Source organism: Salvelinus namaycush, chromosome 16 (assembly GCF_016432855.1).
Source record: "Salvelinus namaycush isolate Seneca chromosome 16, SaNama_1.0, whole genome shotgun sequence".
NCBI classification, from domain to species: Eukaryota; Metazoa; Chordata; class Actinopteri; order Salmoniformes; family Salmonidae; genus Salvelinus; species Salvelinus namaycush.
This window is the reverse complement of record NC_052322.1, coordinates 23,372,295-23,399,253: the sequence shown is the minus strand read 5'-3', so window position 1 is coordinate 23,399,253 and position 26,959 is coordinate 23,372,295. Positions and strand designations below refer to the sequence as shown.

The 26,959-nt window shown below is 41.8% G+C and overlaps 1 protein-coding gene across 1 annotated transcript; it reads right to left on the bottom strand.

Moving 5' to 3' along the window:
• Positions 1 to 3,606: 3,606 nt before the first annotated feature.
• On the bottom strand, positions 3,607 to 20,990 carry LOC120061204 (calcitonin gene-related peptide type 1 receptor-like). The gene is made up of 13 exons (XM_039010829.1): positions 20,891 to 20,990; positions 10,990 to 11,044; positions 10,766 to 10,916; positions 10,032 to 10,139; positions 9,802 to 9,914; positions 7,081 to 7,172; positions 6,648 to 6,774; positions 6,312 to 6,465; positions 5,459 to 5,519; positions 5,226 to 5,292; positions 4,852 to 5,070; positions 4,626 to 4,667; positions 3,607 to 4,442 (listed from the first exon to the last, which is right to left on the bottom strand). Exons 2-13 carry the CDS (start codon positions 11,038 to 11,040, stop codon positions 4,179 to 4,181), a joined length of 1,449 nt encoding a protein of 482 aa, XP_038866757.1. The 5' UTR covers positions 11,041 to 11,044; positions 20,891 to 20,990; the 3' UTR covers positions 3,607 to 4,178.
• Positions 20,991 to 26,959: the final 5,969 nt, after the last annotated feature.

The window sequence follows — 26,959 nt, the reverse complement described above, 5'->3', positions numbered from 1 at the left end:
AAGCCTAATCTAAGACACAGAGCAGTAACACCAGCCCCTAAAAAGTAACCCCTAAAAAATTTCTAGCAATACAGAATTGACACAGTCCCTTATCCACCTAAGATGAAAGGAGTCTGGAAAATACACCAGCCCATTTTTAATAGCAATCTTTATGGTTTGCAAGAAATATCCCCTTTCGACTTGCAAGTTTAAAACTTCTTATGGCTGAAGTCCCGTTAACGGGATCGATATGACAACAGCCAGTCGAAGTGCAGGGCGCCAAATTCAAAAAACAAATCTCATAATTAAAATTCCTCAGACATTCATGTGTCTTACAGTGGGGCAAAAAAGTATTTAGTCAGCCACCAATTGTGCAAGTTGCGAGAACTTTGTGAGAACTTTGTGAGAACTTGCACAATTGGTGGCTGACTAAATACTTTTTTGCCCCACTGTATATCATTTTAAAGGTAATCTTGTTGTTAATCCCACCAAAGTGTCCGATTTCAAATAGGCTTTTCAGCGAAAGCACTACAAACGATTATGTTAGGTCACCACAAAACCACAATAATCACAGCCATTTTTTCCAGCTAAAGATAGCTTCACAAAAACCAGAATAGAGATAAAATGAATCACCAACCTTCGATTATTTTCATCAGATGACACTCATAGGACTTCATGTTACACAATACATGCATGTTTTGTTTGATTAAATTCATATTTATATAAAATAATCTGAGTTTACATTGAGGCGACTAGATTCACTAGTGGCAAAAATATCAAGTGACTTTGCATAGCCACATCGTTTCAACAGAAATACTCATATAGATGATAATACAAGTTATACACATGGAATTATAGATATACCTCTCCTTAATGCAACCGCTGTGTCAGATTACAAAAAAACTTTACGGAAAAAGAAACCCACGCTATAATCTGAGACGGCGCTCAAAAGTAAAACACCACAGCCGCAAAGATGGCGTCAGCATAAACAAGAAAATATATGATAAATATTCCCTTACCTTTGATGATCTACATCAGAAAGCACACCAGGAATCCCATGTCCACAATAAATGTTTGTTTTGTTAGAAAAAATCCGTTATTTATGTCCAAATACCTTCTTTTGTTAGCGCGTCTGGTTTACATATCCGTTATATCGGACAAAAACTTCAAAAAGTGATATTACCGGTCGAAGAAACATTTCAAACTAAGTACAGAATCAATCATTAGGATGTTTTTAACATATAGCTTCAATAAAGTTCCAACCGGAGTATTCTTTCTTGTCTTCGTGAGCAATGGAACGTAAGTGACTTCCATGAGGAAAAAGCATGATCAGAAAATGGCTGCTTGATGGACACCTGACTGATTCTGCTATCATTCTCTCCCACAACATCATAGAAGTCTCATCATAATTTATATTGATGGTTGACATCTAGTGGAACCCCTAGGCAGTGCACAATCATTCATATCTCAAGGGGATTTCATTAGGGACTCATACATACAAGCTCAGATTTTTGACTTCCTGTTTTGATTTCAACTCAGGATTTTGCCTGCCAATATGAGTTCTGTTAATCTCAGACATAATTCAAACAGTTTTAGAAACTTTAGAGTGTTTTCTATCCAATACTAATATGCAAATATTAGCAACTATGACTGAGGAGCAGGCCGTTTGATATGGGCACCTTTCATCCAAGCTACTCAATACTGCCCCTTCAGCCATAAGAAGTTAACTAAAGTTAATGAGTGTCCGTTTTTATCTAAAGCTTTTCACTCCTGGTGGTCGTATTTATTTTAATACATTCTGAGGGAGTCAGACCTACATTATTAAAAAATAACCCCAAAACCATAATTCTATGGACAAGAAAACTCAGGCACAAACCAAAATAATAAACATTTATTAAATTATTATTTAAATTTTTTTACACTTAAAACACAACATAAGTCATTTGGAAGTTAAAGTGGAATGTTTTTCATACACTGCATAGTAAATTCTCCCCACTACACCCATACAGAGTATGCACAGTTCAACTGCAGCTCAGCGGTATAATACATGTATCCTCTTTGATTTTTCAAAGATTGTGTGTAGCAACTCAATATACAAGATCTGCTAAAGCATAAGAAAGTAACACTGGATAAAAAGTGTTGTGTCAGACATAGTAGAACCTGTGATGAGGGATGCCCTATTAGAGATTGAAAGGACACAGCCAGACTTTTCCTCATTGTGTTGTATTCCTTATACACTGTCATCTTACTTGCCTCAGAGAACTTAACATTCAGCAGTCAGAACTATGCCAAGTTAAGTAGTCATTTCATGTTTTTAAAAAGGCAAGATTATGTAACACATTTATATAATAAGTTCAACATCATTAAAGTGACATAGAAAATACTGATCCAAACCTTTACAATATAGCCTTAGCAGTGTCAGAGTAATAAAATAAAAAAATTCAACGACACCAAAAATGCCTAATATACCAACACTTACAGTGGCAAGAAAAAGTATGTGAACCCTTCGGAATTACCTGGATTTCACCATAAATTGGCCATCAAATTTGATCTGATCTTCATCTAAGTCCTAACAATATACATACATAGTGTTTTGAGTTTGCTACTCAAAAGAAGCATTGCCTGATGTGAACCATGTCTCGAACAAAAGAGATCTCAGAAGACCTAATATTAAGAATTGTTGACTTACATAAAGTTGGAAAGGGTTACAAAAGTATCTCTAAAAGCCTTGATGTTCATCAGTCCACGGTAAGACAAATTGTCTATAAATGGAGAAAGTTCAGCACTGTTGCTACTCTCCCTAGGAATGGCCATCCTGCAAAGATGACTGCAAGAGCACACCACAGAATGCTCAATGAGGTTAAGAAGAATCCTAGAGTCAGCTAAAGATTTACAAAAATCTCTGGAATACTCTAACATCTCTGTTGACGAGTCTACGATACGTAAAACACTAAACAAGGATGGTGTTCATGGGAGGACACCACAGCAGAAGCCACTGCTGTCCAAAAAAAACATTGCTGCAAGTCTGAAGTTTGCAAAAGTGCACCTGGATGTTCCACAGCGCTACTGACAAAATATTCTGTGGACAGATGAAACTACAGTTGAGTTGTTTGGAAGGAACACACATGCACCACTGTGTCGAGAGAAAATAAAGGCACAGCACACCAACACCTCATCCCAACTGTAAAGTATGGTGGAGGGAGCATCATGGTTGGGGCTGCTTTGCTGCCTCAGGGCCTGGAAAGCTTGCTATAGTCGACGGAAGAATGTATTCCCAAGTTTATCAAGACATTTTGCCAGAGAATGTAAAGCTAAATGTCTGCCAATTGAAGCTCAATAGAAGAAGTTGGGTGATGAAACAGGACATTGACCCAAAACATAAGTAAATCAGCAATAGAATGGTTTCAACAGAAGTCCTGACCTCAACACGATTGAGATGCTGTGGCATGACTTCGAGCAGTTCACACCAGACATCAAGAATATTGCTGAACTGAAACAGTTCTGTAAAGAATGGGCCAAAATTCCTTCTGACTGTTGTGCAGATCTGATCCGCAACTACAGAAAACGTTTGGTTGAGGTTATTGCTGCCAAAGGAGGGTAAACCAGTTATTAAATCCAAGGGATCACATACTTTTCCCACCCTGCACTGTGAATGTTTACACAGTGTGTAAAATAAAGACAAACGTATAGGGTTCACATACTTTCTTGCCACTGTATATACTGTCCAATAGGCCCACAGGAATTGATTACATCAGACACTGATTGGCACTGAAGGCCAATAAACATTGCCAGAGATAACCCTCTTTATTGGGTCATGTTATCACTGGGATTGTTCCATAATATCTCGTGCCTAAGGCCAAAGTCAGCAACAATGAAAAGCTACCATGAAATGTATATACATCTGGTGGCAAATAATTGTCTGTAAGGTTTCAACTGGACCCTGTAAGCTGCTCATTCATTATCAGATGTCTGTATATGTGTTTTTGTCTGTGTTTGCATGTGTATCTTGTGTATCTTGTACACATTTGTGTGTGTATATTCTTACCACGTGTGTGATCCAACATTTACAATAACACAAAAGGTCATGGCACCCCATTTTCTGCATTGATCAATTGTCTGCGGCCAATCTGTGAGTTTAGTGAGCCTGTTTGTCACAGCATCATGTGATGGTGCCTATGGGAAGTGACAGTGCTGTGCTATCAGATGTCCGTGGTCTCCAGGATCCTGGGCGTGTCCATCTCCCCGTTGGTGCAGCGTTTGCCGTTGCTCTGTCCATTGGCTCGGTAGTGCACACTACCACCTGGCTTAATGATGGTGTTCCCCTCAGGAGCGGTGAGCTCCAGGCTAACTGTAGCACGACTCGTCTCGGTCACAGAGGAGTTGGTGTGGTAGTGGGAGTAGGAATCTGTCCATTTCCACACCAGCTTAGTCTGTAACCATTTCCTCCTAAGACATGCCTGCACCTATGGAACCAGACACTGAGTGGTTTAAGAGCAACATAAATGCTAGCTTGAACATTCTCAGTAAATACTGGCAAACAAATATATAAGAATTTCTGAATGATAATGATTATATTATTAAATAGAAATGTAAATTGTAATAGGTATACTGAGCTTAATAATCATATTTAAGATACTGGCACTTACCTCTGCATTGTAAAAGCAGAATATAATTGCGACCAGCAGTCCCTATATAAAAATAAAAGTAATTCAGTGAATATTGAGTGTGGAAAGGTTATAACAATGTTTTGAATACATGATACATACTGTATGTAGGCTAGTTATATTCATTTGTAAGGCACTGTCTATGCTACCAAACATCGATTTAGGTTTGTATAGAATGGAACTGGGAGCAGCACCATCCAATCCATACCTGGAAATGTGCAAAAATGTTCATGATGAACTCGTAGATGGCCCTGGCCTTACGTCCCTCTGGCCTCCAGGGAACCAGGATGAACTGGGCTCCCAGCAGAGGGATCAGGATGAGAGTAGCTCTCACCACCTTCATATAGGCATTAGACTCTGCACTGTGGGTCACCTGCAGCTTGGTGATCAACACACGCACTATATTGAGCAGGAAGAACAGGTTCACCTGGAGAAAGAGTGTAGAAGAGGAAGAGGAATAGAGTGAGTGAATTGAGTGATTGCATTCAGTGATCGATTGTTTTCCATGAGCAATTGGCGTTTGAGAACACTTTGGTTGCTATTTCTGCTAAATGTTTGTTTGTTTTGGTAGTGCAGAATCACCAGCAGGGCAGCATGGACAGGCCCATGGATGATGTAGAGCAGGTGTGTGTCAGAACTGATCCAGCATCTGGGAGACAAAGAGACAAACCTGAGCTCAACTGAGACAGAAACATCTGATTCTGAGTTTAACTGAGATATCAGTAACTGACAATGTTCTAATGCAGTATACAGTGCAAAATGTCAATCTCTGCCACTAATATGCACTGTATTCAGAGGGAGTTGTGACACATTACCTGTCATCATAGAAGAGCCCACGGGCCACAGCATGTGTGATGGCAGGAATGATGGGGAAGCCTGGGAGAGAGACGGAGTTCATGACTGTTGAGCTTCTATAAGGCCTTCATAGATATGACATAACAAATAGAGCTCTCATCGGGGACCCCCAGACATTTCACAATTTTGTTGTAGCTCTGAACTAGCTCACCTGATTCACCTTTTCAAGGGCTTGATTAGTTGACAAGTTGAATCAGGTGTGCTAGCTCTGGTATAGATCGACTGGGGGTACCCGAGGAGAGGTTCAAGAACTGATAACGCACAGGCGGCTGGTGGCACCTTATTTGGGGAGGACGGACTCATGGTAATGACTGGAACTGAATAAGTGGTATATCAAACACGCAGTTTCCATGTGTTAGATACCAATCCATTCACTCAATGTGATAGAGATATGAAAGCATAGAAGACTCATTGCACATTATGTAAGGGGAACTGTACCTCCTTACCTTCAGGCTATGCCCAAACACTACATCCCAACCATTCTGCCACCTCTGGTCTCTTACCCCTCCCACCCCTACGGGAAGGCGGCTCCCGCCCAGTCAAAGCTATTCTCGGTCCTGGCAGCCCAATGGTGGAACAAGCTTCCCCCTTAAGTCAGGACAGAGGAGTCCCTGCCCATCTTGCGAAAACGTCTGAAACCCTACCTCTAGTATCTTAGATAACTCACGGCACCCCGGACATCTGATCATTTACTAAAATGGCATTGTAAGTAAATTACGTGCTAGGGGAAAAGGATGGTCAAACAATGAATATCAGACAGCAGAGCAGGACACAGCAATTTGAACAGTGAAAAATAAAGATGCAGTCACTCACCCCAACCCAGGACATAGTACCAGCCCAGCTGCTGCTCTCCCACAAACACAGCCACGATGATAAGAGTGTGCAGGTAGATCCCCTCACACAGCATCCAGAAGTAGTTGGATCCAAACGTATACTGGTTCAAGACTGTCAGAATCTTGCATCCAATCTGAGAGAGAACACAGGGAGAAGCCTCAGGACAGGGGTTGTTTTTGCACATATAAAATGCTAACTTTAAATTGTCACTGGCACTCATTTCCACACATTGTGGAGTGTAGCACCTCAAGAGGTTCACCAACCGAGTTCAACCAGTAGCTATTCACCCTGATGGCAGAGATGCACAGTACTTACAGGGTTGCTGGCCCCCAGCTGCTGGTTGTTGGCTACAGCAGAGAGCCAGATGACGGTGCAGATGGAGTTGAAGATAAAGGACAGGAACATGTTCTTATGGAGGGAGATCCTCTGGCAGCTCAGACTCCTAATGGGAGGATTAGAACAGAAAGGGAGGCGCACACTTAGGAAACAAACAAGTGTGTAACTGTATCTACACTGGCTCGTATAGGGTCATAGGAAAGCTCAGTCTTTCATTTGACTATGTGAATGAATGTTGGCAATGTAGGGAACAACCAAAGACCTCTGTTTAGAATAGAGGGCTCTGGTGTAGGAAGAGCAATACAAACAGAATCACTTTGATTAGAGGGTGTAAAGTGAAAAGGTACACTAAAGTGACATTCAGAGCACAGTCTATCTGGTGGGTCCATAGAGGAAACGATGCATGACTCACTTGAAGTAGGAGAAGATGCAGAGTGAGATGATGAGAGATACCACAGACAATCCATGTCCCACAATGGCCAAGTAGTACAAGCTAAACGCAAACTGGGCAAGAAGGGAAAGCATTAATTCCCTTCTTTAACCTGGTAAACTCAGACACCATCTGGTGGTATTTTCTAAATGACACATAACATGTAAAATCCCTTCATTAGATACATTTAGACTTCAAAAAGTCCAAGAAACGCATGCCTAGTATTGTTAGAAAAGGTAAGAACCGTGGGATTCTGATACAGGTGTACAGCAACAACGTTCCCAAAATTGTCCCCATGTTAGGGAATAAGAGATTTGAAAGTCTAGGTTTGAAATAAAATATGTTACACTTACTATTCCAAAAGGATACATTTTTTGTCATATCTTTTTCCTAATGCTGGCACTCAAAACATGTGCAAATTCCTATAGTAAGACAGCCATTTTAAAAGTGCAGGCCTTATTCAACATGCCATGCCTTCTTACAGGAATGCTATGCATACAGTGCATTCAGAAGTTATTCACACCCCTTGACTTTTTCCACATTTTGTTGTGTTACAACCTGAATTTAAAATGTATTAAATAGAGATTGTGTCACTGGCCTACACGGCATTACCCTATAATGTCAAAGGGGAATTATGTTGTTTAGAAATGTTTACAAATTAATGAAAAATGAAGTGCGGAAATGTCTTTAGTCAATAACTTTCAACCCCTTTGTTATGGCAAGCCTAAATATGTTCAGGAGTAAAAATTTGCTTAACAAGTCACATAAGTTGCATGGAGTCTTGAATGACTACCTCATCTCTGTACCCCACACATACAATTATCTGTAAGGTCCCTCAGTTGAGCAGTGAATTTAAAACTTAGTCAACCACAAAGACCAGGGAGGTTTTTCAATGCCTCGTAAAGGGCACCTATTGCTAGATGGGTAAAAAAAGCAGGCATTGAATATCTTTGAGCATGGTGAAGTTATTAGTTACACTTTGTATGGTGTATCAATACACCCAGTCACTACAAAGATACAGGTGTCCTTCCTAACTCAGTTGCCGGAGAGGACGGAAAACACTCAGGAATTTCACCATGAGGCCAATAGTGACTTTAAAACAGTTAAAAACAGTTAAAAACAGAGTTGAATGGCTGTGATAGGAGAAAACTGAGGATGGATCAACATTGTAGTTACTACACAATACTAAACTTAATGAAAAGATTGAAAAGGAGGAAGCCAAAACATGTATCCTGTTTGGAATATGGCACTCAAGTAAAACTGAAAAAATATGGCAAAGAAATTCACTTTATGCCCTGAATACAAAGCGTGATGTTTGGGGCAAATACAACAACTCACTGAGTAACACTTCATATTTTCAAGCATGGTGATGGCAGCATCATGTTATGGGTATGCTTGTCATAGGCAAGGGCTAGGGTGTTTTTTAAGATGAAAAGAAATACAGCTAAGCACAGGCAAAATCATAGAGGAAAACCTGGTTGTCTGCATTCCAACAGACACTGGTAGACAAATGTACCTTTCAGCAGGACAATAACCTAAATCACAAGGCCAAGTATACACCAAGAGGATATTGAATGTTCCTGTGGCCTAGTTACAATTGCCTAAAATCAGCTTGAAAATCTATGGCAAGTCTTGAAAATGGCTGTCAAGCAATGATCAACAACCAACTTGACAGAGCTTGAAGAATTTTATAAAGAATAATGTGCAATCCAGGTGTGCAAAGCTCTTAGACTTACCCAAAGAGACTCAGCTGTTATCACTGCCAAAGGTGATTCTAACATGTATTGACTCAGGGGTGTGAATACTTATGTTAATGAGATATTTCAGTATTTCATTTGAAATAAAATTTGCCAACATTTCTAAAGACATGTTTTCACATTGTTATTATGGCGTATTGTGTGTCAAATGGGTGAGAAAACAATTTCATCTATTTTTAATTCAGGCTGAAGGTACTGTATAAGGAGAAAGCTGAAGTCATAACATTTTCACTGATGTAATCAACTCATGTCAGATTCCCAGTTCGTCCACTAGAAGATCACATGACATGACCACTTGAAACTAGAGGCGTCTGGTTTGGGTAGTACCTCACAGTGCGAAAATGGCTGAACGGATTTTCAAGCCTGACATCTTAAGATGACCCAAAAGTTATCATAAAAAAAAAAAATGTAACACACAGACATGCGAAGGAACTTCAAAGTTATTTTCTGATTCATTTTTCCCCATTGGAAACGAGAGATCAACAGCGAATATGGAGGATGCATTCAAGGTCATGACATATTAAATGTGGATGGATAAGAAATTAATTGCATTACGCTGACCACCAGGGTGTACCATTTCCATTCATACAACATTTTTGCACTTCTGGTGACTTGACCTAAATGACATACTCTATTACTATGACCATAGCATAGCACATGATTTATGGCCTATGGGAGGATTCTTATGACATCGCCAGCAGTAAGATTTCCAAAAATAAAACTGCTGTAGCTTTCGAAAGATATGCCACTTTCTATTTTCTGACTGAAATTGACAGAGTGGGTAGCAGTTAAGCTCTGTGGGCCCAAAACAACCCTCAGTGTTTAACAGGTAATAACTAAATGAACACAATAGAGAGAGATGAACTTAAAAACAATCACTAAATTGACTAACAAAAATGTCTAAGCCACTGTCAAAATTACTAAACAAGTTGGCTTAGAAGTATACCGTCAGTTTGTCCTTAGTGTACATCTGACACTGGGTGTAATTGGACCAAATACGGTTGCTCTCAGGGTGACGAAACCACTGTCCGTCCGAGTTGCATACTTTAGTCGCTTTCTCTGTTTGAATGGACACAGGGAGAGGATGGATGTCACAAAACACTTCAGGTTAGGCATCATTATTAAATATCAAGTCAGTTTAATTGTGATTGTTAGATGTGTGGCTGGCTGGTTTACCCGAGGGGTCAAAGTCCTGGAAGTACACAGGGCAGAGCTGCATGGCCGTGCCAGGTGCAGAGTCATCCCAACACAGCCAGCCGTCCCACGTGCGGTTACAGAATGTGCCTGCAAGGGGCGACAACAGAAGAGTAGCTGTGTACAGTGTATTATAGTAATGCAACTGTTTCATGTTTAAAATGTTAAGGATCATTGCCTTTGTTATCTCTGAACTGTTTGTTATATCATGGACATAATATAAAGAGAGTGACATTGTTAGTGATATTAGAACTTCTAAAACATCTAAAACCTAGGGCTAAATCTGTCACCATAAAATACAGTGTTGAGGCATTTAAGACAAACTGAAAACGGTCTCTTATTTCCTGTGAATGTCATGCGAAAGCAGAGTAATGAAACAGATTAAAAAAAGCAAACACCTGTTAAATGTTTAAAATGTCTGTTCAAAATTAATGATTTACTACATTGAAAATAGTATACATGCATTTAAAACAGAGAGAAACAGCAACATGTGCAAACAAAGATGTCCTAGTGAACAATACAATGAAGTCTGTGTCCAGGTTGTATGTACGGAAATAGAGTGCAAAATAGCATTTCAAAAGCCTTGTGAGGTCGAGATACAGGGGCAGCTTGGAGACAAAGACCACTTCCCTCCTTTCAGACCTTTCTCCCCTGACCTGCACCACTCCTCCACTCTGCTGTACTGTATGTGTGCGCACATGTGTGTAGTGCCTCACCAGCTTCAGTGCGTGGTGGGTCATAGATGATCTTCAGGTAGCACTCAAACTGAGCTGAGAGGATCTGGCTGCGGGTCACGGTGGTCGACAAAGGGATGTTGGGCACCTCCTCGGATGACAGCATGGTCCCCACATCTTCACAGTGGCATACCTATTGGATGTTTAACAGCCCTTTTATAGATTCTAATCTGACAAAAACACACATATTCAGGAGTCTCTCTCACCTCAACGGCCAGTAGTAGCACCGGAAGCCATAGCGCTGGGATCCTCCACATTGTTCTATATGGGACAAAGAAAGGTGTTGCCAGTGAACTACAGTGGCTTGTGAAAGTAGTCACCCCCTTTGGCATTTGTCCTATTTTGTTGCCTTACAACCTGGAATTAAAATTGATTTTTTGGGGGGTTTGTATAATTTGATTTACACAACATGCCTACCACTTTGAAGATGCAAAATATATATTGTGAAACAAGACAAAAAAAACCTGAACACTTGAGCGTGCATAACTATTCACCCCCCCAAAGTCAATACTTTGTAGAGCCACCTTTTGCAGCAATTACTGCTCCAAGTCTCTTGGGGTATGTCTCTCGCTTGGCACATCTAGCCACTGGGATTTTTGCCCATTCCACAAGGCAAAACTGCTCCAGCTCCTTCAAGTTGGATGGGTTCCGCTGGTGTACAGCAATCTTTAAGTCTTAACACAGATTCTCAATTGGAATGAGGTCTGGGCTTTGACTAGGACATTTAAATGTTCCCCTTAAACCACTCAAGTGTTGCTTTAGAAGTAAGCTTAGGGTTATTGTCCTGCTGGAAGGTGAACCTCCGTCCCAGTCTCAAATCTCTGGAAGACTGAAACAGGTTTCCCCTCAAGGATTTCCCTGTATTTAACACCATCCATCATTCCGTCAATCCTTACGAGTTTCTCAGTCCCTGCCGATGAAAAACATCACCACAGCATGATGCTACCAGCACGCTTCACCTTGGGGATGGTGTTCTCAGGGTGATGAGAGGTGTTGGGTTTGTGCCAGACAGAGGCTTCCTTGATGGCCAAAAAACTACATTTTAGTCTCATCTGACCAGAGTACCTTCTTCCAAATGTTTGGGGAGTCTCCCACATTCCTTTTGGCGAACACCAAATGTGTTTGCTTATTTTTTTCTTTAAGCAATGTCTTTTTTCTGTCCACTCTTCCGTAAAGCCCAGCTCTGTGGAGTGTACGGCTTAAAGTGGTCCTATGGACAGATACTCCAATCTCCGCTGTGGAGCTTTGCAGCTCCTTCAGGGTTATCTTTGGTCTCTTTGTTGCCTCTCTGATTAATGCCCTCCTTGCCTGGTCTGTGAGTTTGTGGGCGGCCCTCTCTTGGCAGGTTTGTTGTGGTGCCATATTCTTTCCATTTTTTAATAATGGATTTAATGGTGCTCTGTGGGATGTTCAAAGTGTCTGATATTTTTTTATAAGCCAACCCTGATCTGTACTTCTCCACAACTTTGTCCCTAACCTGTTTGGCGAGCTCCTTGGTCATCATGGTGCCACTTGCTTGGTGGTGTCCCTTGCTTGGTGGTGTTGCAGACTCTGGGGCCTTTCAGACCAGAGAGAGATTATATATATAGATCTTATTTAGGGGCTTCATGGCAAAGGGTGTGAATACATATGCACGCACCACTTCCGTTTTTTTAAACATGTTCTTTTTTTCCATCACACCAATGTGGACTATTTTGTGTATGTCCATTACATGAAGTACAAATAAAAATCTATTTAAATTACAGGTTGTAATGCAACAAAGTAGTAAAAACGCCAAGGGGGATGAATACTTTTGCAAGGCACTGTATGACGAGAGGAATCACAAGCATGGAAATAGTAGAGGGGAGCGGCTGTATTTCTAACTGTGGGATATACTTTTATGGCCTGGTTCATGGTAGAAATTATTTGCAGCAATAGCTCCCTTTGAATGGACCACTCAACAGTAATTGGCCATACTATATGAGGAGACAACAAAAATACATGTTTGTTTATGTGTTTGTGCTGACGGAACACACATTGCAGGGTCTCAGAACAGGATGTCCACTCAAAACAGGTCACAGCACCGCAGTCGTTCCGCCCATGGTCAGGGAACATGCATATTTACAATACCAAGAAAGACGAGGATGTTTATTTGAAGATCGCTGAAATCTGATGTAAAAGTATACAAAGCTTGTCCCTCATGAAATCCACACTCTTCTTACAAAATGTTAATTCACTAACCCAGCAAAAGAAACCTTTTGAATTATAAAGCACAGTCAAATTCCAGCTGGAACAGGAACATAGAAGTATTGATCTTTGAGTACTACGAGACATGAAAACATATTTTTAGTGAGTTATTAAAAAATGATGAGTGTAAAACATGAGCAAAGGAAGAGAAAGACAGGAGGAAAAGAGGATAGAATGTGGAATGCTTTGGAGCTTTGGGGAAGACTGTTAGTAAGGGAGGATGAGTCACACACTTCCAGCTCTCTCTCGCTCCTTACCCCCGGGTTCTTTGGAAATGTCATAACTGTCAATGGTCACACAGAGATGGGTGTGGATCACAATCTAAGGGAGCCACAGCATCTTACTGCAGCTCTGCTCTAGATCTCTTGTAAATTGTCTTTGACCTTTTATCTGTGACCATGGGTGTGGGATAGAGAGATAAAAGAGAGAGGAATACAGAGAGAGAGAGGGTAAGACAGAGGCAGAACACAAGCCCCATGGCTGACAATCCACAGAGACGCACGGTTGGCCCACGAACTCAATACACTGGTGTAGTCTATATATAGGGTCCTCTCTCTTCAATGGCTTGTCACCTGATCAAAGTCCCAGGACGGACACGGGTGTCACACTTGTTCAGTAGTGTTCTCATACAACACCCTTTCAAAATCAAGCAACGTTCCCATTCCCTTTCAGTCTGTAAAACTACTATTTGCCTCCTATGCCAAGGAAAACAAACACACTGAGTATTAACATTTTATAATTTGTAGTAGTAATATGATTTTTGGGGTCATTTGTTGACAATACAACTATCACTTAATCAAACTGCTCAAAACGAATGAACCAAAATGATGTAGTGCCTAGTTAACGTTTATAGTTTGATAACTGCTAAACTCTGTCAATTTCTATAGTTTCACTTCACAAATGTATCAATTTGACATCCATTTATGTTTGAAGGTAAAACCAAATCTATGGATAAGGCTGTAAATACTACATAATCATTCTCCATCAGGCAGTGTGCTGGTGTAGTCTATATATAGGATCCTATATCTCTTCAATGGCTTGTCACCTGTCACAAGTGCTCAGTAGTGTTCTCATTCAATGCTATACAACACCTTTTCACAATCAAGCAACTTCCCATTCCCTTTCACTCTGTAAAACTGCTATTTGCCTCCTATGCCAAGGAAAACAAACTGAAATGAGAACTGTAATTACAGTCTGGTTGTTATCATGAACTGAATAGTAATGAGCAGGATATTACATCCTGATGATATCAATTAATCAGACTTGATTCACTATATAAAAAATGTCGAGCCCTAGAGAGAGAGAGTGAGACGCACACAGGGAAATCAATCAGATTGTTACAGAAATTAAAACCTCTTATTTGACATATTGGGAAAATGAAACAAAAACAAAAAATAAACTAAATTGCTATTTGGCCCCAAAAAGAGATTATAAATAACTCTACTCTAAATTAGCTCTACTCTGTCAGAAATACAAAACAGAGACCACCAATACAGGACCACAGAATGAGTAGTAATACCCATAAAACCTAGGGGTCAAACAAGAAATGATTTCAATTGTTTTTCCATCATTCATTTTTCCTATAGAAGATTTTAGAAACACTTCAAATAAGGGCTGTTTCGTGTAGGCTTACCATGGCGTGATGTTTTGATAACCTTGTAAATCTCTAGGACAAGGTGACTTTTATCAATATATATGTCTGTATTTATCCCCCCAAAATTAAAAGCTAATTAGCTGCTAATGTGGCTATCATAAAGAACTACAAATGCCATGATGATCTGGATGAGACTGCCAAATCGAGGAAAATGTAAGAATCTCTGGATTCTAATGTTAACTACATTTAGTCATTAATAAATTGGCAACATTTCTTTAAAAATCGACAATTGTCTTAACTGTCTTGTCCAAGTTTTAAATTGACACAATACCTGTTAGCAAATGTGTCAGCTAGAGATGACATGCAGGAGCTTGCAGGGATTTGTAGTCTTGCATGATGTCTACTTTTAATCTAATTAGCATTTTCAAATCTGAGTGTAAATAGAGCCGAATATATTGATAAGACACTTTGTCCGAGAGAGATCTACATGGTTATCAAAACGTCACGCCAGGGTAAACCTACACAACACAGACCTAATTGTAAGTGTTTCTAAAATTCCCTATGGGAAAAATTATTGGTGGAAAAAAGATTGGAACCATTTCCCTGTTTGACCGCTAGGTTTTATGACACTTCCACTGTGGGGCTTTATTGGCTATAGAAAAAGGGAGACACAAAAAGACTTGGCTACCCAAAGAGTAGTGTGTATGTCGTCACTGCACGACAGAGGAAGTAAAGATATAGATGCATTTCCTCCGCCATTAAAAATATATTATTCAGAAAGAGTCATTCTTCGAAGAAAATACTCAATTTATTCAAAAAAATATATTATTAAACCCAGAGGAAAATGTTTAAATACTCAATGACGAAGGAGCGTTGGCTCCTCTTGCAGCCAAATATGTATTTGCCACTCATTGCCTGACACTGGGCCAATTGAGATATTGCGCGTGACTAATACATTTCAGTTAATTACTATAGCTCTCGCCCTTGGGCCAATCAGTGTCATTTTGTAAATGCCGGATCTCTATGGCCAGACGCATAATTCATCCAAGTTGAGTCAAAATCGGAACAGTGCTGTCTGAGGTATCGCTTGTGACGAAAGTACAGACGGAGACAGATCCACAGTCTCCTCCCAAATTAAACAGTAACACTCGCTATTATTAATATTTCCATGATTATTATCCCAAATGGTAATGATGGTAGTTGTATCACTAATATAGTGGCGATTATAATAGTAGTAATAGTGTTAGTAGGTAGAAATGATAGCTAGTAGTGGTAATAGTGTAAATATAAGTGGTTGAAGCGTAACTTTTTGTAGTAATAGTGGTTTGTTATTTCTCATGAGAGCGAGAGAGACATTTAGTAATGACAAATACATTTGAAACTTCACGCACAGTAAAACGTTTGTATGACTTAATAAAATAGTGGGGGGGGGGGGGGGGGGGGGGTGCTTGTCCATTGACAGCTACACCAAAGCACAAACTAATAAAATAAAGACAGCACTTCAAAAAGTCTATTTCACACGATAGCCTGCTGAATTTGCGGTAACTTTTCTTTCATTTCGGCATAAATTAAAATGTCGCACTGACTTGTTCACGGATTGATGTTTCAGCATTGTTTCAATGAAGAGTTCGGGGATCGACGAGCCATGAGCAACATACAGTTACAAGCCTGTTAGAGTTAACGGCAGGTGAACGAACAATATCCACCGTCGTACTGTAGTATGGATAAAGCCTGAGCTGGAATGGGAAGCTAAGTGAAGCTGGCTAGCTTAGCAGTATACGTCTCAGGCGCCTTGCGAGGCTATTGGCCCCTTAACCTGAGCCCTAATCTAGGTTCAGCAGAATGTCAACTCAAAACAAAAGACAGTGTTAAAGATCGACTCCTTAGTTGCTGCATCCATTTAATGATATGTATGCCCATTGATTCTTAAAAAATATAAACTTAAATGCCTCAGCTTAGTTCAACTGTCATACCACATCAGAACCTAAAACATGAGCTTGTTTTACTCCAATGTTTGTAAACAACGTGAATGGGAACAAACACTGTATATCCTCAAAATGGCTATGGTTACAATCATTGGTCATGGTCATTCCTTGTATCTTTAGCCGTCTATGAATATGAGGTGACAGCTTTCTTATTGTTTCAGATTCTAGCTTCAAGGAATTAATATAATTGGTCTACCAGCATCCCAGGTAGTTCACTTAATTCAAGATATAATTGGTACTTATAATACCTGTAGTTAAGCAAAAATAAATGCTCTACACTATTTAGATGTATTTATTCACTGGTTTGCAGACCAGGACAAACAGTTAAGGTATGACTATATAAAAATGTAATTACTGCTAGAAACTGTCCTTTGACAACCACTCAGGAGGCTCTTCATAACCACTCAAGGAAATTCATGAAGTTGTCATTCCAGTCCAAGTCTTCTTTAAGGCGGACTCAGAGTTATTCTAATCTTTGATATAGGACCATCAAATCAAAGTACTTTAACTTGTTTTAAATATCCTCTTGTGTTACATGTAACACTGAAGCGCTCTTTGCTAACCTCTTTATCCATGTACCATTACAGTATATGGATATTTTCAAGTTCACCCTTCCTTACATCATTTTCTACCAAAGAGGCCTGCCACTGGAAAAGTACAGATGTGACTACAGTGTGTCTTGAACATCTTGAATAATACCAACTTGTTTCAAGCAGACCACCATAGTCCCCGTGCCCAAGAACATCAAGGTAACCTGCCTAAATGACTATCGTCCCATAGCACTCACATCTATAGCCATGAAGTGCTTTGATAGGCTAGTCATGGCTCACATCAACACCATCATGCCAGAAACCCTAGAGCCACTCCAATTCACATACCGCCCCAACAATCTCTATCGCACTCCACACTGCCCTTTCCCACATGGACAAAAGGAACACCTACTGTATGTGAGAATGCTGTTCATTGACTACAGCTCAGCATTCAACACCTTAGTTCCCTTCAAGCTCATCACCAAGCTCATGACCCTGGTACTGAACATATCCACGCTACTGGATCCTGGACTTCCTGATGGACCGTCCCCAGGCGGTGAGGGTAAGCAACACATCCGCCATGCTGACCATCAACACAGGGGCCCCTCAGTGGTGTGTGATTAGTCCCCTCCTGTACTCCCTGTTCACCCACGACTGCGTGGCAGTGCACGACTCCAACACCATCATTAAGTTTGCTGATGACACGATGGTGGTAGGCCTGATCACCAAGAACGATGAGGCAGCCTATAGGTAGGAGGTCAGAGATCTGGCAGTGTGCAAGACAAAGGAGCTGATTGTGGACAACAGGAAACGATGGGGCTGTAGTGGAGCGGGCCGAGGGCTTCACGTTGCTTGGTGCCCACATCACTAAGGAATTAACATGGTCCACACACACAGTGCCTCTTCTCCCTCGGGAGGCTACAAAGATTTGGCATGGGCCTTCAGATCCTCAAAAAGTTCTACAGCTGCACCACTGAGAGCATCTTGACTGGCTGCATCAACGCTTGGTACGGCAACTGTAAGGCACCCGACCACAAGGCACTACAGAGGGTGGTGAGTAAGGCCCAGTACACCACCGGGGTCGAGCTCCCTGCCATCCAGGACCTATATATTAAACGGTGTCAGAGGAAGGCCCCCCCAAAAAATTGTCCAACTCCAGCCAATCAAGCCATAGACCGTTCTCTCTGGTACCGCACGGCAAGTGGTACCAGTGCACCAAGTCTGGAACCAATAGGACCCTGAACAGCTTCTAACCCCAAGCCACAAGACTGCTAAACAAGGCGGCTAGATAGCTAATCAAATAGCTACACGGACCATCTGCATTGACCCTTTTTTTAACAAACTCTTGCACTGACTATGCACACACACCCCAACATACGCACACATGGATACTGACGCCACACACACGCTGCTGCTCCACATATGCTGCTGTTACAGATGTCTATTATCTATCCTGTTGCCTAGTCACTTTACCCCTATCTACAGTATATGTGAATATCTACCTCAATTACCTTGTACCCCTGCACATCGACTCGGTATTGGTACTCCCTGTACATAGCCATGTTATTTTTACTCATTAGTGTTATTCACTGTGTATTTATTCCCTGTGTCACTATTTCTATATCTTTAAGGACCCGTAAGTAAGCATTTCACTGTTAGTCTCCAACTTAACTACCAGTCAACAACATTTCCCTGAGCAGTTTGCTGTTTCCTTTTCCAGTTTTTTTCTTCTAACTTTCATTCAGATGTATTAATTCCTCTGAGACAGACCTTGATGACTACTTGGGTACTGAATCTCCACCCACACATTAGAAGCATCTTTAACCATTTAACTTGAAGAGATGCTAATCATGCATTCCATATTTTATGAAAATTATTTGGATTTCCCAGCTCCTTTCTGACAACCCCATGACCCCTGAGAGCAATGCATCTTTCTGTCCTTTAGAGCAGGGTTTCCCAAACCCGGTCCTAGGCCCCCCCCACATCATTTCCCCCCCTCTTTTGCTTACTGTAGGTCAGGCTGTCATAGCTCACTGACTAACTCACTGAGGAGAAGCCTGTTTATTTGTATTACAAAAGGGGCTGTGGAGAGCCTCTCCGAATCCCAGGAAGGATGAAGTATGAGGAGGCCTCTCTCACTTCCACCCCCCTCGCCCAACAACCACAGGTTAAAAATAAGCCATTGTTAGCTTACACCAAGGCCTAGGGTTTTAGAGGGAAGTAAACTTTGAACTTCCATCATTAGACGTCAGTAATATCGTTTAACTTTTTTTAAACATATAACTGCCAGGAAATGTGACTTTGATAAAACTAGAACAGTTATGTTATACACGTCAACAACATACTGTGTGTAGGCCAACCTCAACTAATGTATGGACCACAGTCAAAAGTCTACTATGACATACGGTAGGTAGAGTATTCTTTACTTTTACTCTGATTCCATAAATCTCAGTCAACTTTTGTTTTCCAGGAATTTTCATAAAGCTTTCTATTGGTGAGTGATTATGGACTTTTCCCATAGCTGGATCCAGAAATAGTTTGAAGCTTGGAGCCATGCCATACTGTTTTGCCAGAGAGAGAGAAAGAGAGAGACAGAGACAGAGAGATTAGACCGTCCACAACCACACTGTCCCATCACTGTGATACTCCAAACAAACACACTCTCCCACTGGCCGTGGTGCCAGTAGGACTGGGTGGACATACTGCACCCACTCCAACACATACAAAAATATGATCCCTATTTTATGATCCAGATTTTGCCACCAACCATCCCCCCACTGTACTGATATCCATAACACTGACAGAGCAGGTATGACATGTTTCAGACCTCCTGTGGTTATATTACTTAAAGGGTTTATGCATGCCCCCGGCAGTTTATATACCATCCTGCTACTCAAAATAATCCATAGGTAACATTAACCCCTGGTCCCCTTTCCTTCCACTACCCAGAAAAAGCAGTTAGTTCGGCACAGGGTCTTGGCATGATCGCAAAAGGGTTTTGGACTAAAGTAGCAGGCACAACACATACCACTCAACAGCTGCCTGGCAGGGGCAGTGTGTTCTAGGGCAAAGATATGTTGGAGGGCTGGGACTCCTGAACAGAACCATTAAAACCAGCAACACAATATGCACAAATAGAACAGACCTGGAAACACCTCAAGTTGCTTACTTACTGATAGCCTTTGATGTGAAGCCTTTAATGTTAAATTTGAGTGACATACAAAACAGTCACGTGTAGTATGTAATTATGAAGGCACAACAGTCAAGGATATTCGTAATTTAATTTCACTTCCATCCTTTGTTCTTAGAAAGCCAACTTGTTGCAATAACCACGACCGCACGAACGCAGGCACATACGAGCACACACACATTTAGATTTTTTTTAACTTAAATTTATACCCTCCAAATTCTCCAAACAAGGCAACCAACTGGCCAGGGCGTTTGTCATGCAACCTGTTTGGGTGGGGTTACTTGGAGACTGCGCGTGCATTAGTGCCCAAAATGTGCCCATATGACCAAATGCATTTTATTTGTCTAATTGATATTGTTTAGTTGATAGGCTATTCATTTTTATTTTCTTAAAATGACACGGAATTCTATTTCGCTGGGCATGCATAGGCTAATGACAGACAATCGCGTCTATGACAGTAACCTAGATGTCACATTCTGTAGCTTGCAACAACAAAAAAATGCTCTTATAGTGTTTAAAGCAAAAACATTTGCAGCTACAATGGACATCCTCTTGGAAAATAAGTTTAAAAAATACACATACCTTCAGAATTTGTTGGATGCTCTCTACTTTCCAAAATCTTCCCACCTTCACATGTTCCAGTGTAAACGTCTCAGGCACTGTGTCCAGTCCGCACCAAAGCATTGCATTGATAGCCGCGATTGTTTGGGGCGGTCCGTCTCAGGGTTTTAGGGTTTTTATAATCAACATGAAATTTGGATTTCAAAGCCTAATTGGTTATTTCCATGATTGAATCAGTGTTTACATTTTTTGAAGCAATGCTTACACTGTTACTACCACTGTAAATTAGTTAGTCTGCAACTGACTGTTGACATTAATGACATGAGTCTTTTAGTCTAGCAAGCTGCTGCTTCATTCAAATGAAATAGAAAACGCATGATTTATTGCTGAGGGGCTGTGATTTTTTTGTAGCAATTTCATGCGTTCCCAATTACATCAATATAGGCCTTGGTTGTCACTGGTTACCACAGCCACTGAGTAAAGATTGTCTAGGCCTATATTGTAAAAATTCATGAAAACAAAAATTTGATTTTTGGTCTTAATTTAAGGTTATGGTTAAGCATACGGTTAACAGAGTGGTTAGGGTTACGTTTAAAATCAGATTTTAAGAAGATAAATTGTAGAAATAGGCGGGGTTTTGCCATAATTATGACTTTGTGTCTGTGGTAACTAGTGATTGGCTACTAATAAAAAGGCACAAACTCGGCACAACCCGCATTTTGGTCACTCATTCAACGTCTTACTATCCACCGTTAATTAATATTCTAGACTAGTCTGTCTAAAACCAATGTCCGTAACTACATTTGAGGACACCGTGGTCCGGACCTCGGTCATTTTTTACATTTCATTTCTATATATATTTCTATACAGTACCAGTCAAACGTTTGGACACACCTACTCATTCCATTAAAAAATATATGTTTTTACTATTTTTTACTTTGTAGAATTATAGTGAAGACATCAAAACTATGAAATAACACATATCGAATCACGTAGTAACCAAAAAAGTGTTAAACAAATCAAAATATATTTATATTTAAGATTCTTTAAAGTAGCCACCATGTGTCTTGATGACAGCTTTGCACACTCTTGGCATTCTCTCAACAAGCTTCATGAGGTAGTCACCTGGAATGCATTTCAATTAACAGGTGTTCCTTGTTAAAAGTTAATTTGTGGAATTTCTTTCCTTCTTAATGCATTTGAGCCAATCAGTTGTGTTCTGACAAGGTAGGGGTGGTATACAGAAGATAGCCCTATTTGGCAAAAGACCAAGTCCATATTATGGCAAGAACAGCTCAAATAAGCAAAGTGAAAAGACAGTCCATCATTACTTTATTAAGACATGATGATCAGTCAATCCGGAAAATTTCAAGAACTTTGAAAGTTTCTTCAAGTGCAGTCGCAAAAAAACATCAAGCACTATGATGAAACTGGCTAACACGAGGACCACCACAGGAAAGGAAGACCCAGCGTTACCTCTGCTGCAGAGGATATGTTCATTAGAGTTACCAGCCTCAGAAATTGCAGCACAAATAAATGCTCCACAGAGTTCAAGTAACAGACACATCTCAACATCAACTGTTCAGAGGAGACTGCGTGAATCAGGCCTTCATGGTCGAATTGCTGCAAAGAAACCATTACTAAAGGACACCAGTAAGAAGAAGAGACTTGCTTGGGCCAAGCAGCACGAGCAATGGACATTAGACCGGTGCAAATTTGTACTTTGGTCTATGAGTCCAAATATGATATTTTTGGTTCCAACTGCCGTGTCTTTGTGAGATGCAGAGTAGATTATCTCTGCATGTGTAGTTCCCACCGTGAAGCATGGAGGAGGAGTTTTGATGGTGGGTCGATGTTTTGCTGGTGACATTGTCTGTGATTTATTTAGAATTCAAGGCACACTTAACCAGCATGACTACCACGGCATTCTGCAGCCATACGCCATACCATCTGGTTTGCGCTTAGTGGGACTATCATTTGTATTTCAACAGGACAATGACCCAAAACACACCTCCAGGCCTGTAAGGACTATTTTACCAAGAAGGAGAGTGATGGAGTGCTGCATCAGATGACCTGGCCTCCACAATCACCCAACCACAAACCAATTGAAATGATTTGGGATGAGTTGGACCGCAGAGTGAAGGAAAAGCAGCCAACAAGTGCTCAGCATACTGTATGTGGGAACTACTTCGAGACTGTCTGAAAAGCATTCTAGGTGAAGCTGGTTGAGGGAATGCCAAGAGGGTGCAAAGCTGTCATCAATGCAAAGGTTGGCTACTTTGAAGAATTTAAAATATAATTTTCTTGGTTTCTACATGATTCCATATGTGTTATTCATAGTTTTGATCTCTTCATTATTTTTCTACAATGTCCAAACTTTTGACTGGTACTGTATATATAATTCAGTCAGATCAAGAATATATACAATGTACACAATAAAGAAAATCATATATATATTGTACACAATAAAGAAAATCAATTATGGGTCAACATATAAACATTGCTCCCAGTGTTGATCAAAGCTCAGAACGATTATATTCTTGATCTGACTGAGTTCTAATCTCGCCTGCCTCTGCAAATGAGTGGAATTATAAATAGCAAGCTGCAGCGCTCCTAGTTGCCGGTGATTTTAATTCAGTAAAATTGCAATCCATTTTACGAAAGATTATGGATACTGACAAGATACTTCTCTCCGCCCTAACAATGGGAGTCGTTGTCTACAAGCAGCACGGTGGGCTCTTTAGCTCCCACCCATCCTTTCTTTGGATTAGTGGATACATCTCATTATTGTAATCCTTTTTTAATATTCAATGAGGGTTGTTGACATCTTCCGCTTGTATTCAATGGAGAGAGATACTATTCTACTAGCCTCATGCCATGAATATGCAAAGCCATCTCGAGACAACTCCGATATAAAGTGTTTTTTCTCATTTGCCGGGATGTCAAGTGTCCTTCTTATATCATTGCACTCGTAACAACTTAAGCATTACAAAACGTATATTCGATCAAATAAACCTCATGTAGCGAATAAGCCATTCATTTTTTTTGCCAAATTCAACACTCTCTCATTGACCTCCATACAAAAACTCCTTGCTTGGTGGGTGAAACACTGAAAAAACGGCACCTGCTGGAGGGGGTCCGATTTTCCGCCGAGTTACTCCTCTCGCTACCTCTTCTGGACTGGAATATGTTCCAGGGATTAATCTGATGGCATTGAGAAGTTTAACACATCAGTCACCGGCTTCATTAATAAGTGCATCGACAACGTCGTCGCAACAGTGACCATACGTACATAGCCCAACCAGAAGCCATGGACTACAGGCAACATCTGCACTCAGCTAAAGGCTTGAGCTGCCGCTTTCAAGGAGCGAGACATTAACCCGGACGCTTATCCTGCTACACTCTCGGACAAACAGGCAAAGAGTCAATACTGGACCAAGATCGAATCCTACTACACCGGCTCTGATGCTCGTCGGGTGTAGCAGGGCTTGCAAGCTATCAAAGATTATAAAGGGAAACCCAGCCATGAGCTGCTCAGTAACACAAGTCTACCAGACGAGCTACCTTCTGTGCTCGCTTCGAGGCAAGCAACACTGAATCATGCATGAGGTCACCAGCTGTTCCTGACGACTGTGTGATCACGCTCCTTAGCTGATGTGAGTAAGACCTTTAAACAGGTTAACATTTACAAGGCCACAGGGCCAGATGGATTACCAGGAAGCGTACTCAGAGCATGCGCTGACAGCTGGCAACTGTTTCACTTAAATGTTCAACCTCTCCCTCACCCATTCTGTAATACCTACATGTTTCAAGCAGACCACCATCGTTCCCAGGTAACCTGTCTAAATGACTATCGCCCCGTAGCACTCACATCTGTAGCCATGAAATGCTTTGAAAGGCTGGTCATGGCTCATCATCCCAGACACCTTGGATCCACTCCAATTTGTATACTGCCCCAACAGATCCACAGATGATGCGGTCAGAGACCTGGCAGTGTGATGCCAAAACAACAACCTCTCCCTCATTGTCAGTAAGAGACAGTTTATGCTGGCTGGTGTGACGCAAATGCAGAGCCTCCAGAGGCACGCAGAGGCCAAATTGTGCTCCGCTGTGCACGTCTCAAATTTTCTAACAATGCGGAGGGCTCCGTATACCTTTGCATTGACATGATTGGTTGATGGTAGGTGAGGGTGGGAGGTCAATCAAGTATCAGTCAACTAAGACCTGATGAGAAGTTTGATGAAATGTGCTGTTGTGGAAAAATTCTTACACATTGACACTTGAAGTCAATCTTAAATGACTCATTGTTTATTGTCAGTGTGCTGGAGAGGTTCCAACCAACTCAATGCACCATGTCAATCAGGAGCTCTCCCCCTGGGCAGACCCAGCAGTTGTCTTATATACGGCTATACACAGACAAGTTATATTTCCATGATTTTGCATAATTAATGAATCATTACCGTGTTGTTTCATTCATGTGACCGACCAATACTGTTTCATGAGGCTTCCCCTCTCTAAGCTGAGATCTTGAAACTGAGATATCTTTAGTTTGTTCTCAAAACACGGTCGTTCAATCTCAAAACCACGTTTGGGCGTACTGCCAAATTGCAGCTACTGATAGGTGTGATTTGTACAGTCAGCCTGTAACGTCTCTCGTCGGAAGGCATGGACCAAAACGCAGCGTGGTAAGTGTTCATGATTCTTTGTTACTCAAAAACACTCGAACAAAATAACAAACTGAAAAAACGAAATAGTTCTGTCAGGTGCAGACACTAAACAGAAAATAACTACCCACAAAACACAGGTGGGAAAAAGGCTGCCTAAGTATGATTCCCAATCAGAGACAACGATAGACAGCTGCCTCTGATTGGGAACCACACTCGGCCAAAACAAAGAAATAGAAAACATAGAATGCCACCCCAAATCACACCCTGACCGAACCAAATAGAGAAATAAAATGTCTTTCTAAGGTCAGGGCGTGACAGTACCCCTACCCCCAAAGGTGCGGACTCCCGGCCGCAAACCTGAACCTATAGGGGAGGGTCCGGGTGGGCATCTACCCTCGGTGGCGGCTCCGGTTCGGGACGTAGCCCCCGCTCCCTACGCTGATCCCTCCGCTTCTGTGGAATCCGACCGTGGATCGTCGCTGGAGACTCCGGACCGTGAATCGTTGCCGGAGGAGCCGGGCCGTGGATCATAACCGGACCGTGGATCATCGCCGGAGGCTCTGAACTGGGGACCACCGCTGGAGGCTCCGGACTACAGATCGTCGCCGGAGGCTCCGGACTGCGGATCGTTGCTGGAGTCTCCGGACTGCGGACCGTCGCTGGAAGCTCCGGACTGGGGACCGTCGCTGGAGGCTCTGGACTGGGGACCGTTGCTGGAGGCTCCTTGCCCTTGATTTTCACTGCAGGCTCCGGGCCATGGATCATCACTGGAGGCTTCGTGCCATGGATTATCACTGGAGGCTTCGTGCCATGGATCATCACTACAGGCTCCGGGCCATGGATCATCACTGGAGGCTTCGTGCCATGGATCATCACTACAGGCTCCGGGCCATGGATCATCACTGGAGGCTTCGTGCCATGGATCATCACTACAGGCTCCGGGCAATGGATCATCACTGGAGGCTTTGTGCCATGGATCATCACTGGAGGCTTCGTGCCATGGATCATCACTAGAGGCTTCGTACGTGGAGCCGGAACAGGTCTCACAGGACTGAGGAGACGTACTGGAGGCCTGGTACGTGGAACCGGAACAGGTCTCACCGGACTGGGGAGATGCACTGGAAGCCTGGTGCGTGGAACAGGCACCGGATACACTGGGCCGTGGAGTCGCACTGGAGGTCTCGAGCTTAGAGCTGGCACAACCCGTCCTGGCTGGATGCCCACTTCCACCCGGCAAATGCGGGGTGCTGGCACAGAGCGCACCGGCCTGTGAATGCTCACTGGAGACACTGTGCGCATCACCGCATAACACGATGCCTGACCAGTCACACGCTCCCCACGGTAAGCACGGGGAGTTGGCTCAGGTCTAAACCCTGACACTGCCAATCTCCCCGTGTGCCTCCCCCCCCCAAAAAATTGGGGC